General features: G+C 41.1%; 1 protein-coding gene across 1 annotated transcript; it reads left to right on the top strand.

Moving 5' to 3' along the window:
- Positions 1-2,585: 2,585 nt before the first annotated feature.
- Sntn (sentan, cilia apical structure protein) lies at positions 2,586-13,841 on the top strand. Its single transcript, XM_006975086.4, is given in 5 exon segments — positions 2,586-2,619; positions 2,622-2,685; positions 4,933-4,967; positions 10,307-10,446; positions 12,830-13,841. Coding segments are annotated over 5 exon segments (429 nt in total). The 5' UTR covers positions 2,586-2,588; the 3' UTR covers positions 12,989-13,841.
- The last annotated feature ends 431 nt before the right edge of the window (positions 13,842-14,272 follow it).

The following is a 14,272-nucleotide window of genomic DNA, read 5'->3' as shown; positions in this document are numbered from 1 at the left end:
CTAAATGTTCCAGAATATTATGAAACCCTGAGGTGGGAAATATGGCCCACTACCACCCACTTACTTGTCTTTAGAAACCTGTGTATTTTTCACGGAATACCAGCTTCATTCCAAACCTAATAAGCGCATCAATAGACCTCAGATTCCCATTGTTTTACTGTCCTCACCAACCCCTCCTTCAGCCCACTCTTTATTCCCATGCTTGTCTCTCCCTCCCATCCCATCCCCACCCTTGTTATGCCCCAGGTAACCCACCCCTGCAGCTACTCCTGCAAGCTCCTTACAGGTGGGTTTAGACAATGGGAGGGAGGCACAGGTTCAGATCAGAGTGTGGCAACTCTCACTCCAGCCCTTCTCTGCTTCACTTTCATTACAGCAGTGGCTGCCTCCTTCCAACAACAGACTGTCAAGTGGTGTCTGCTCCAGGAACTCAGCTCTCTCCAGGCTCCACAACACTGGCCCCCATCAGGACAGAGAGTGGCAGCAACTTCCTGTGCCTCCTGTGTGTTCAGCGTCCTTCCTCTTCCCACTGAGCAGCCTTTGATGAACATCTCTGGCACCATCTCAGTCAGAGTGTGCATCTCACCAGGACTCTAATGATAAAATCATCCCCAACATCTCCCTCTCGGGAAGTATTATTTATTGATTTCCCTTCCCATATCAGACAGTGTTAAGAGCTTCCCTACATAAAGCCATTCAGCTTCAACAATAACTCCATAAGAAGTGTGTTGTTTTACAGATGAGAAATCAGACTTACAGTTTTGAATGTCTTAGCTCAGAAAATACAAGTAGTAATTGGCAGAATTGGGATGAAAAGCCAGCTCCTACATTAAAGCCTACTGTGAGCATTTCAGGCAGTTCTTGATGGTGCACATCAGAACCTGAGTTATTCACTAAAGATCCAGATCCCAAAATCCTAACCAAAGTGCCTTGTCAAGAAAAGAAACTATAAGCATGTTTAGCTTTTAGGTTTTTGAATCAGTATCCCACTCTGCTGCCCAAGCTAGCTGAAAAAAAAAAAAAAAAGAACTATGTCCTCCTCCTACCTCTGTAATTAAAGTGCCAGGTCTACAGGCACCACCGTGACAAGTCTAACTCTAAAGCTTTAATCTGAACAGTGAAATTGGCTCAGTGTCAATCCAGGCTCACAGGAGCAGTGTGGGGTAAGTGGTCACCCAGAGGATGGGCTGGCAGTGAAGCAGCCCAGTGTGGGCAATTGTAATTAGTGGAGCTAAACGAATTCTCCTTCTCCTTCCCAGATGGCATGAAAACTGTTAGGGATGTCAGTGAAAAGCTAGAGGAACAGGAGAAAGGGGAGCCCATAGAAGGCGCAGGCACGGGGCTTCAGTCGTTTATGTCCTTCCCACCCAGATGGGAGGATCTGGGTTTGGCTGTCCGCCACCAATGTCAAAAAGCCGGGCACAGACATTCGAGCCTATAATCCCAGAGCCTCGGTCAGGCAGCCGTGAGGCCCAGGCTCAGTGAGAGAGACTCTGTTTCAAAAAGTAAAGTGTAAAGTGGAGAGCAATCAAGAATGACCCTCAAAGTTGATGCCTGGCTTCCACATACATGCATGCACGCACACACGCACACACACACACACACACACACACACACACACACACACACATACACACACACACACACACACACACACACTTTCAAACAAGCAGGCAATGTGAGTGTGGCACAGTCGTACTGACTGCAATAGTGACACAGGGACATGGCAGTGGAAAACAGCGTCTTAAGGCTAAAGTGTGTCCTGAATGATGGCTCCTACAGCTTCTCTAACTGTTTCCTCCCGTCACCTCATCAGGGACTTCATCAGGGACTGGACGTGTAATCACACTCACTCTGAACTCGACTCTTTCAATTGCGATAGTGTATCCCTAGGCCCTCATAGGAAGAGCTCTAAAACTCCTGGGAACCAAATAGTCTTTCTTGCACTCACTTTCCCTCTCTAAGGTTGCTCTCACTGAAACTGGGGTGATTTTTCCAAAATGGGAATCTAGCTCCACTAACCCTGCAAATGAGTTCTCATTATTTTGACTTCAGTGCAGAATTCTCCACTGTGGTCTGCAGATCTCTGCAAAGCTTAGCCAGCATTCTTCTCTTCAGCTTCCATGTAAGCTGTGCTCTCCATCAGACACACTGAGCTTTGTGCTTCTCTGTTCTGATAACCACACAGGAGCTGTCACGGTCTTGCCTCACCTAGTTAACATCTACCCATCCTCGAGCGTCACTTCCTGAAGGAGGCTTCACCCGCTAGTTGACTGGCCTCTTGGCACCCACCTTACTAGGGCAACTCATCACAGCTACCACACTTCCAATACTCACAAAATTAATGTTCATCGTTCAGTAAACAAACACACTGAGATCAGGATTGTGTCCCCAGAATCGTGCATAGAACCTGGCCCACCACAGACACTCAAATGTTGAACGTTATCGACATGCGATAACACTGGGGGAAAGTTTTCCAAGTGTCTTTGTGCAGTTGCCATGGAGTGAATGACAATAACAATGAGCAGGTGACTGTTGCTTAGGAAGGGCCGATCCACAACAAGAGAAGCGAGAACACAGGAGGTTGTATGCACAGCACCCAGGGCCACACAACTCACTCGGAGGAGCGCCCAGCCTTTCTGAAGCCCCAGCAACCGCTTTAACACCTACCAAAATGCCTAAAAGGTCAGTGTCTCTTGATTCTCCTTTATCGAGTTTCAGTGAACTTATAGACACATTTCCAACCTATTCATATCCATAGATTGCTAGCCACAATATTGAAAAATTGCTGTCTATTGCCACTCAAGTCCAGATTGAAATTAAAATGGAGAAACAAAGAGAACAAGCTTGAAGGTTTGCCAGTGAACTGAAAAGATGGAATTAACACAAAGATTTTTGATTGCCTCTTGAGAAATACATGCAAATTAAAATGGGTACTGGTTTCTAACATACAGCATAGTCTTCTAAAGTATCTATGATGGGGAAACTCACATTATTCAAATGTGTAAACTGGGTCTAACAAGTGAAAATTTTTCTTTGTCATGGAGTCCCATTTAGGATACCAACTTTACTTCCAAAAGCAGTTTTGGAACACCTAACAAGGACAAGGTACTCTGCCAGGCAAGAGGTGGGAGGTGTGGGGATGAACTGCAGAGCTCTGGCTTGTCAGGGTCTTCACTTGCTAATGGAGGAGACAGAAAATCAATCAGGGTGATAAAAACTAACATGTGCTATGTGGCAAGTGCACACTTTGAAAAGTGAAAAGATGGCACCTCTTCTATCCTGAAGATGCGTCATCATGGTGCAGAGGTTTCAGAAATCAGGAGGAACTCACAAAGAGACTGGAGGTCCTAATACACAGTAGAGGCAGGCAGCTAATTCCTAAATGAGAAAAGTGAATCCCCCAGCACACACACACACACACACACACACACTCACATTCACACACAAATAATAATAATAATAATAATAATAATAATAATAATAATAATACTCCTGCTAGTTAATGCCAGACCCAAAATTTCCTTCTAAGGAGGTGCCAATACTATTCTTTTGTTGACCACATTCTATAGTTCTTTTGTCTTTCCAGCCATCTGGGGATGAGAATGTGAAATCATGCAAATTTTGATTTACCGTTCATGACGTAGCTGCCCTCTTCTTGCCTTCTGGAGCTACTTTCCCCCGACTGCAGATCAGCCCAAATGCTTATCTGACACGTAGTCCCCACCCTCTTCGCTTTATAAGGGTCTAAATCTCGGTGTTTTCTGGTCCTAATCCTTGACTTCAGCCTTCCCTTCCCTCACTATCTCCTTTCTCTGTTTTCCAACTATGTGCCATGTTTGAGTTCCTCTATCAAGCTGTGTTTTCTCTTACTTCAGGGCCTCAATGCAGTGTTCCCTATGCTGGAAGCATTCCTCTCTCCCTTTACTGATTCCATCGGCTCATTCCATTACCCTGATCATAGACAAGGTTAGCCCTTCTTTTCTCTTTGTATGTACTTCTGTTTATCTGTGCTGCATTACCTTTTGATATCTGTTTTTGCATTTAAGAGAATATGTCTCTACTACCCACCAATGCACCTACCTCACTCCTGGATTAGGTAGGTAGGCCAAATAGCTAGAGCAAGCATACTTAAAGAGTTAGCATTCTATAACTGTTCTATAAACAAGAAGTTATTTTTCCAGCTTTCATCTGAGTTCTAGGTCTGTGACAGCTTCACTCCTCACAGCCATGTAGGAATGTGGAATGATGGAAGGCCTGCCACCTACAAGTGGCTTCCCAGTGCTAGTACTGTGGCCTTCCATCTTCCCAAGGCACAGAGAAGCTCACAGTAAGGTGTTCTCCTTTGTCCCTTTCCAAGTTGAAGGAACTTAAGTCACAGGGCTTTATAAGAACCAGGACTATGTGGATATGTGGGCTACAGCCAACCACAGTCTACATAGTGTTTTATGGCAACTATGGAAGTAGACGCAAGAATGCCTGTCTTAGTTAGGGTTTCTATTATTATTATTAAAAGCAACTCTTACAAAGGAAAAACGTTTAATTGAGGTGGCTTACAGTTCAGAGGTCAGCCCATTATCGTCAGTGTAGACATGGTGCTGGAGAAGGAACTGAGAGTCCTACATATTGATCCCACAGGCAACAGGGAGTGAACTGTACTAGGTATAGTTTGAGCATAGGAGACCTCAATGCCTGTCCCCACAGTGACACAGCTCCTCCGATAAGGCCACACTCACTTCAACAGAGCCACACTTCCTAATAATGCCACTCCCTATGAGCTCATGGGGGTTAATTACATTCAAACTACCACAATGCTCCAATAGAAGGGTCAAAGGACATCTACTAAAAACAATCATTTTAAATCATGTGTCACTTTATTCAGAGATCAGTGTCCAAATTCTGAAAAATCAGTTTCTTTTATTTTGTTTGCAGTGTTTCAATATCTAAACAACTGGCTTCAATAAAAGGTAAGGCATGGAATGGTTGAAATATGTGTGTCCCTTCTGCTCCATAACAGCAGGCCAACAGTTAAAATTAATAGGATCAAGAATGCCTGAGATGTGAGAAACTTCTGGATAAGCATGAATGCTTATAAAACTCTTTCTCTCTCTATGTTATTTGTATTTATACACTTGGAGTGTTTAGGAAGCAGCAATGTAGGGTAAGTACATATGTGTATTTATCAGCAAGGTAGGAGAGTATTAGGGGAATTGTTGGCTTGGGGAATATGGAATAGGGTCCTAGTAACTGTCATTACGGCCTACACTATCATTATGGGCTTGGGTCCATGGTGTCTGTTCCACAAGACTCCATGTTTTCACTCGCAAAAGTCACTTATATGAAGAGAAATTCTAAAATGAGGTGATTCTTACACCTCACAGTGTTGAGGATGGTATTTCTATGATACTAACTTGTTAGGAAATCACTATATCCAGGACTTGTTTAGTGTTCCATGCTTTAGGGAAAAACAGGAGACACATGTGAAAAATGACTGAAGTTGTCAGTCCAGTTTAGCACACATATTGCGTGTATTCTGAGACCCACAGTATACCGGGGCCTAAGAAAATTTGTGAAAGTAATTACAATGCTGTCACTGCTCTCAGAAGGCATACAGCCTGAACCTGAGCTATCCCACATGGTGTGCGTCAGCCACAGGGAGCTACTGAGGACTGGTGGGGTGATTAATTTGAATAGAGATTTTAAAACTGAAAGAAACTAATAAATAAGGAGTATAAAATCTTTTATGAACTTAGTATTAACTACCTTTTGAAAATTTTAATATATTGAGTTGAGTAATATATATTATTAAAATCACTTTGGCTCTTTTCTTTCTAGTCTTTTTAATTTGTCTCTGAGAAAGTTTTAAATTAGGATTGTGGTTTGCAGTGTATTTCTTTGGGCAATGGTGATCTAAGAGACAACTGAGATAATATAGAGTTTCGAGTGTGAGAGTTAAAGAGATGCTATCTGTGTTCAGGGAATAAGGGAAGGACATCAGAGGGACCTGTTGCCCCTTCTGAGGGTTTAGGAAAGAGTCCTGAAGAATACAGCTGCCTGAAAAGCAGCACTTAGAGACAGTGAGCATTCGAGAAAAGAGCCAGTTCTGTTTTCTGACTTTGGGTAAGTTTCTTAATCTCTCCATGTCTCAGCTTCCTCTCCTATAATCTGAACCTCCCTCCAAGGGTTGACACTGAGTGAGTTGAGTCACATTCTCTCCCCGGGAGGAGTGTTCACTTCTGGGACCTCCAAGAAGTCAATGTTGTTCGAAGTCATTCACTGTGCTGGCCCAGGATGAATGCTGGATTTTACATACCTGTGAGATGCATGCATAAGAATGAACTGCGCAAAGTTCAAAATTCATTTCAATGGACTACCAAAGAGAAGAGGGTAACACAAAGCAGTCTAGAAGAGCTGCCTTTCAGACATCCACATCCCAAATCCCAAAGACAAGAAAGCCAATAAAAGACGCCAAAACAACAACCTTTGCTTTTCTAACCCCACAGGCCCCTTCCAATATGCTTCCCATATTAATTCACACATCTATAAGAGGCAACCTGCTGGTTTATTAAGGGAAGAAACAAACTGTAAAGACAGGACATGAAAAAGCCTCAGGAAAATATCATCAGTCGTGGTAGGACAAACAAGTCTTTGCTATCTTTTCTTATTTTAAATATTTCTAGTTCTGTTTTTACCATGAGCATATGCTATTTTACAGTTGGGAGAAAGATGCATGCTGTCTTTTAAGAGAAGTAGGATATGAACGAGAAGTTGGATAGCCCAGATGGAGTCCCACTTCAGAGAACAGCCAGACATGCCCTTCACCAGGGCTGGAAATGCCTAGCTTCACAACTATCACGGATGACCTCACACAGACATATCCCAAAGTAGCTGACATTTCTGTCAGCTTTCAGACAAACCCTTAAGCCTTTCAGTCCTCATCTCTTAGCAGTGTGACTTTACTATTCTTAATCTCTCCAAGCACAAGTTTTTAATGTATAAAACTAAGACACAAATATTACCCACCCCTGAGGGTTTGAGGAAGCATTAAATAGGATTATGTTTGAAAGGCACCTGAAATATGTGTAGTAACAATGGAAGGTGCCCATCATTATTAACAAACTCAGTCGGAGCCTGGGAATTACTTCTTCCTCACCAGGCAGGCACATCCAGCAGAGTACCACCAATTCCTGTCCTCCAAGAACAGTCTCAGGCTCAGCAGAGGAGCTCTCCCTACACCATATCCAGTTATTCTTGATTATTGATGAATGAATCTATCAGTTAAAAGTATCCATATATTTTTTCCATGTATTTTTTCTAAAGAAATAATGTGTTTCATCCAGGCAACTGCTTCTTCCAAACAAGACTGTGTTTATATAGAATTCATTCTTGAGCATCTTAAATGTAAGGTTAAAATTATTTTTAAAAAATGGAGCAAGCTGAGAGAAAGCACCACTGCACATGTACACATGTGCATGCACACACATATGGACAGACAGATTGGGACTTAAAGGAAATATGCCCATCCCCCAGTACTTAATGTTAGACACTTGAAGAGATAAACATATGGGCTCCTGGAAGTAGCAGGGATCAAGGAAAGAGATGGCTAGGAATGGGGTAAGAAAGAGCTAAGAATAGAGAGGCATTTTCCTGGGGAAGATGGCCTGTCAGATCTGGGTAAGCAGAAGATACAAGCAGAAAGCACAAATCACAAAAGCACAAAATTGAGAATCTGAAACTGAAAAGGAGGCCAAGGAGGAAGAGGTTAAAATGAGTTTTACAGCCATTTACTCAACAAATTTTTGCAAGATTCCTACTTGCATTTGGAACCATCCAAAGTGTTACAGATTCAACAGGAAGCAAAATGAGCAAACAGTTCCCTGGGTACATTGGCTCATGTGTCTGGCATTTCCAATGCCAGCTCCCCATTTACCAGTAGCCTGACACTAGCAAAATCCTGTCTGTTCTTCACTGACGAAATGACAGAGTCAGGGAGAAGCCTTGTGCTCGTGGATTTGAAAAGTCAACCCAGATTGGCAATGGTTGTCAAGATAAAAACATTAATTTGCCTCTCATTGGTTTCTAGTGCAATCTGTATTAAATTTCAGCAACGTTTCTGAAGACAGGCAGGATTATCCTAAACTTTATTTGGAAAGAAAAGGCCCAAGAATAACCAAATAATAGCCTAAAATAATCAAAACAATATTGGCAAAGGATGAAGCAACAAGAACCACTTTATTCTCCTCATTGGTGAGATTTTGTTTATAGTTATGGCAACCAAGATGGTATAGTGTCAGCAAAGGCAAAGATCATAGGCTCAAGAAACAGACCAGAGATCTGAAAAATTCCCACATGCACACACACACTCTCACTCACACACTCATTCTCACATAAATACACACTCACACATTTACACATTCTCTTTCTCACACCCACATGCACACATACACACACGCACACACTCATTATTTACTTACATTTTTAGGATGCTGGACTATGACCAATATTTCTTGGTCATTTGCATTTCTTCCTTGAGCATTGCTCTTCAGTCCATTAGTCTACTGACTCACTGGCTGACTTTTTAAGTTGAGTTTGAAGGTCTTCCAGGTTCCCGCCTGTCAGGCACAAACTCTCCTCGGTTCTGTAGGGCAGCACATTTCTTTGGCGATTGTTTCTGTTGCTGCACAGTGTTTTCCTGTCACCTAGTCCAGTCTGACAATTTTTACGCTTATTTGCTGTGCTTTTGTACTCAATTTCAGAAAATTTTCAGCTGGGAATAGTGGTCCACACCTTTAATCCCAACACTAGAGAGGCAAAAGCAGGTTGATCTCTGAGTTCAAAGCCAATCTGATCTACAGAATGAGTTCCAAAGCAGTCAGGGCTACACCGAGAGCCTGTCTTCAAAAAAAAATCGTCTATGCCAAGATCTTGGAGTGTTCTGCCTGTTTTTCTCTAAGTTTGGGTCTTAAATTAAGGTTTTTTATTTTTTTTCTCTGCCTTATGTTTTTTCCCTTTTCTTTTCTTTTTTTTAATTTTTATGTGAATGGGCTTTTTCCTGCATTTATCTGTATACCATGTGTATGCCTGATGCCTGTGGAGGCCAGAAGAAGATGTTAGATGCCCTGGAACTGGAGTTACAGACAGCTGAGCATCATTAGTCATGGAAACACAAATAAAAGGCATACTGAGATATTACTAATACCTACCAAGAGTGGCTACATTAAAAAATAGTGCCAAAGCCAAATACTGGAAAGATAGAAAAAAATACATGTTTTTCACATTAGTAAATATATGAAAGCCAAATATATATGTATATTCATATGTATTCTCTTTATTAATATGTATTTCTCTAGTAAATCATAACATGTATATGAGCAGAGATCACATCTAATCTTGTCACCTCAGTGTTCTGAGCCTTGCTCTACCATGGATTCTTTCAATCCATGACAGTTGCACATTGCTTGGGCTGAAAGCTGTGAGATTTTTTCCTTTGCCTCTTAGCCATTTACTCAACAGCATTGACTAGCCCTACTACACAGCAGACATTGGGAATATAGGGGGAAAAACAAAGATGTGTCTTTTGGCTTTATGAAAAGTGTTGTCTAGTTGGAGAGAAAGGTAAACATGCCATAGCTGTAAGGTGTGATTGTCTTATCCTTTCTAGATGGATTGGTGACTAAGGTGCAAATGGCTCCTTTTGAAACTCTCTGTGTGCAATGGGTGCTGCCCCCAGGAAGGAAGGAACTAGCACTGCCTTCCCCACCAAGGATCCTAAATTAGAGAAACTAACCGGAACATTACAGTGTTTGAGAAAAAGATGTGTTGTGGATGTTATTAGCCACAGATTACTCTGATGTCATTCCCCTTTATCATAATCACATATAAAGTGACACCACATCTAACACAAAATAGAAACTGCACAAGAGTAGGACTTGAAGTCTTTAGGTGAGGTATCTTTAATACCAAAAGCTAAGCTCAACATGCAGTAGGTGCTTGGTAAATATTTGTTGAAGAATTGAATGAAATTACATCTCAGAAAACCAAGGCTTCCTGAAGTGAGGGGCTTTCCCAGGGACACATGGCAAGCAGGAGTCAAATCTCAACCCAACTCTAACTCAAATGCTATGAAAGGAATCCTTAAAGACATAGGATCAGATAACGCCGAATCACAACATGGCCACACACTGGGTCACACTGACAATCACATTCCATACTTATTTCCCCAGTTCCCTTGGAAGACACAGCCCCCTTGTCTACACAAAGCACCTCTCTTCTTCTGATTCTTCACTCAATATTTCTTCTCTCACAGCTTTGAAGAAAGGCTCAGATCTCGAAAAAGCCATTGCTACTGTCGCTCTGATTTTCAGAAACTCTTCCGACCCTGATGGTAAACTTGGGAAAGCCACTGCCAAGAATCTGCTACAAACCCAATTTAGGAATTTCACAGAGGTAAGAGAATTCACCAGCATGCATAAACAAGGCTCACACCGAACAGCAAAGAATTCCAGTCCCAGGATGCCATCCAATTATTTCAATCAACAAACATTTATTGAATATCTCCTGTATGTAAGTTGTCTAATTTACTTGATGAACAAGCTAACGTGTGGGCACCGTGGCCCACAGCTACAATTTCAGCTGAGTAGAGGATGTAGCAGAACAGTAGAACACTGGGACCATCTTGGGGTAAGAAACCAAAGAAGGGATTCTGAACATTAAAATACAGATATTTGAGATGTGAGCAAGAGTCACTTATTATTTTCTTAAATTTTTCTAATGCCTTCTACAGTTGGCTAACCTGATATCATATGCACATGCTCATACTTTGAGCAATACTGACCTACGGAAATCTTATAAGAAACAAAGAAGGCTACTTCCAAGCCTAAACCACCAATATTTACTCACAGAACAAAAAAATATAAAAATTGTCTATAAGTTCCTAGTATGCTCTGAGATATAGATGACTATTGTATTTCTGTAAGTAGTGTATATATAATAGAAGAGAATAGAATAGAATTCTGTGAGTAATATATATAATACATATTACAGAAATATATATATATTAGTTTAGTATACTAAATCATATAAGATACTATCGAAGTGTCTCTCATGCATATGAGTATGTGTGTGTGCAAGTGTGCATGCATGGTATAATATACCAAAAGAAAAAAAAAGATGGGAGGGATCTTGAGAGATGGCTCGGTAAGTAAAACAAGCATGAGGACCTGACTTTGAATTCCCATAACCCATATAAATGCAGGGAGAACAGCACATATATGTAATCCCAGCACTCCTGGAGTGAGATGGGAGGTGGATACAGGAGAATCCCAGGAAGCTCTCTGGCCAGCTAGCCTGGTGTACAAGAGACCCTGATTCAGACAAGGTGGAAGATGAGGATGAACACCTGAGGTTGTCTTCTTACTTCTAAATGCACACTGTGTTCTCAACCTTCCTAATGCTGTGACCCTTTAATATAGTTCCTCATGTTGTATCCCTTGCCGTAAAATTATTTTCATTGCTACTTCATAACTGTAATTTTGCTACCATTATTAATTGTAATATAAATAGCTGTGTTTTCTGATAATCTTAGTCGACCCCTGTGAAAGGTTTATTTGTCCCCTAAAGAGGTCATGACCCACAGGTTGAGAATCGCCACTCTAAACTCTCTGTGGAGCCCTCTGGTAAACTATGTGGCACCTTTTTGCTAAGCCTAAGTCCTAAAGAGAGCATTACCTTCCTTATAAGCCTAAACACAATGCCCAGTCTTAACATTTAACCACCAGTAAGATATAACAAAACTAGCACCAAGAAACACTGTCAAGAAGATACTAAAAGAAGGTGATTGGTTAAACCTTGAGTAACTAGTGCTTAGCCAGTTCCCTGGCAGGACAGAGGGAGAAGACAGACCTACATGCTTCCATGACCTTTGGGAAAACTGGGAAGTACCAAAAGGAAAGCCTTTTTATTGAACTCTGGCCCTTTCCAAGTAGTACTCTGCTTTCTTTTTGCAAATGGGTCAAGAGCTCTTTTGGCTCTAGCTGAAGATACGACCTGTGGGGACAGCCAGCCTAGAGAAAAAAGGATGGTTTAGACTGTAAAAGAAATATATCTTCATTCCAAAAATGTCTCAAGCATTCCTGCGATTTTTGCAGCCATTTCATGGATAAGCATTTGTGGTTAAACTAAATGCACACACCAGCTCTGTATCAGAGTGACTCAAAATGACTTTTTTTTGCTTAATGTCAAACCTTCCAGCTGTTGTTTGAAATGTTTGAAACTGAAAATTCTCTCCATTTATAAGCTGTTCAGATGGTTTTCTGCAATCTGTGTATGACAGCTATGAGCTTGCATATGATTGACAATCAGACTAAATGCTGAACTATCACACAAAGCAATGTACTTTCTTCTAGCACATTTTATTCTGTATTTCAGAATAATCTCACTGTCCAGAGAATGCATAAAAGGTACTGCCTATAGTTAAAGAGATTATATATTGAAAATCTGAAAACATAGGAAGTTCTGTGTCTCAATAAAGGCAGAATAACTTACTAGTTAAAAGTGTGGTTCTGGAATCAGGCTGATAAGACCTCAAATCTTGGCTTTACAGCAAAAGCTGCTAACTTTGAGACAAGTACTGATGGTTCACTCACAGCTGGGGTGTTGTAGAAGTACATACACAGTAAGACCACTGTATGGATTCTCAGAGACACATCATGAAAGATTTTGTGTGATGGCACTGCGCATGCTATACTGTTAATAACATACTTAGTATTCATTACCGCCTCTCAATACAAAGTCTAGGAACATGATAGACTCAATTATTCTTTATTCTCAGGGAGAAGAAAGCAAGCCAAAGTACCAAGACATCCTTTCTGAGCTGGATGAACACGCAGAAAACAAGCTGGATTTCGAGGACTTCGTGATCCTGCTCCTGAGCCTTGCCATCGTGTCGGATCTGCTACAAAATATATTGAGTGTGAAAATTACAAAATGAACAACTGTAAATATGTGAATGGACAAAGTAATCACAAAAGCAAGTGCCACATGACAAGATGTTCCTTTCAGATATGTAATGAATGTGGGATGATTCACACTGGTGACATTCACTCAGTGTAACTCCAAACATTTCAACACTTCTTAGAAATGCCCAAATAATATAATTTTCAACATGATAAGTTAATTGATTGCCATTTTTGATGAGTGAGTAGTAACTTAGAGATTTTTTTGTACTGAATGTAGAATCATTCATTCATTGATCATACAATGGTATTTGTGAGCATTTACTTAGTAACATTGTTAAAAATACAGTAACAAATGGCCAGATAACCTCTTCCCTTGCTCATGTTTACATAATTCCAGAAGAACTAGATATACAACAATAATTTGTGTGTGTGTGTGTGTGTGTGTGTTTGTGTGTGTACTTGTGTGAAGGCAACTGTACATATACATATGGAAATCAGAAGCCACTCTCCAATGATGTTCCCCAAGTGCTGTCTACCTTGATTTTTTAGCTTTCGCTGGCCTGGGGCTCACTGGGAGGCTCGACTTGGCTGGCTGTTCAGTGATTCCCCAGTGCTGAGATTCCCCACCACCTTGGCTTTTGTAGGTGGGTCCAGGGATCAAACTCAGACCTCATGCTTGTCTGGCTAGTGCTTCACCAATGAACCATTTTCCCAGCTCTGAACAACTAGTTAATTGGTTTAAAACACATGATAATTATAAATAAGGTAAGGCTTACACAATGCTAGCAGAGTTTATTACGAGATCTATCTTCAAAGATCAGACCCTTCCTGATCTATAAAAGAAAAAAAAAATCAGACCTTCCTGACCTATAAGAAAAAAAGAAATGCTGAGTGGTTCCCAGGATCTGAGTTAGAACTGAGACTGTTTACAAACAGACACATGGGAGATTTTAAATGGAAGGCAGCAGCCCCTATCTTGCTGGTGGTGGTGGTAGTTATATGAATGAATAAATGCATTTGTCAAACTCTTAAAACTTTACACTAAAGTGGATGAAGTACATTGTATGAGATTGTGAATTATGGCTAAATAAACATGACTTGCAAAAACCTACCAGGCATTGTAATGCACACTTATAATCCCAGCACTTGAGCAAAGAAGGATCAAGAGTTCAAGGCAAGTCTTGACTGTGATACATAAGACTACACACACACACACACACACATACACACACACACACACACACACACACACACACACACATACACACACTTCAACAGCTGTGGAATTTGACTGTTTTTTAATCAACATGTTCTAA

The sequence above is a fragment of the Peromyscus maniculatus genome, chromosome 9 (genome assembly GCF_049852395.1).
Source record: "Peromyscus maniculatus bairdii isolate BWxNUB_F1_BW_parent chromosome 9, HU_Pman_BW_mat_3.1, whole genome shotgun sequence".
Lineage (NCBI taxonomy): Eukaryota > Metazoa > Chordata > Mammalia > Rodentia > Cricetidae > Peromyscus > Peromyscus maniculatus.
The sequence above is the reverse complement of the archived record's forward strand: the minus strand, read 5'-3'. Positions and strand labels throughout refer to the sequence as shown.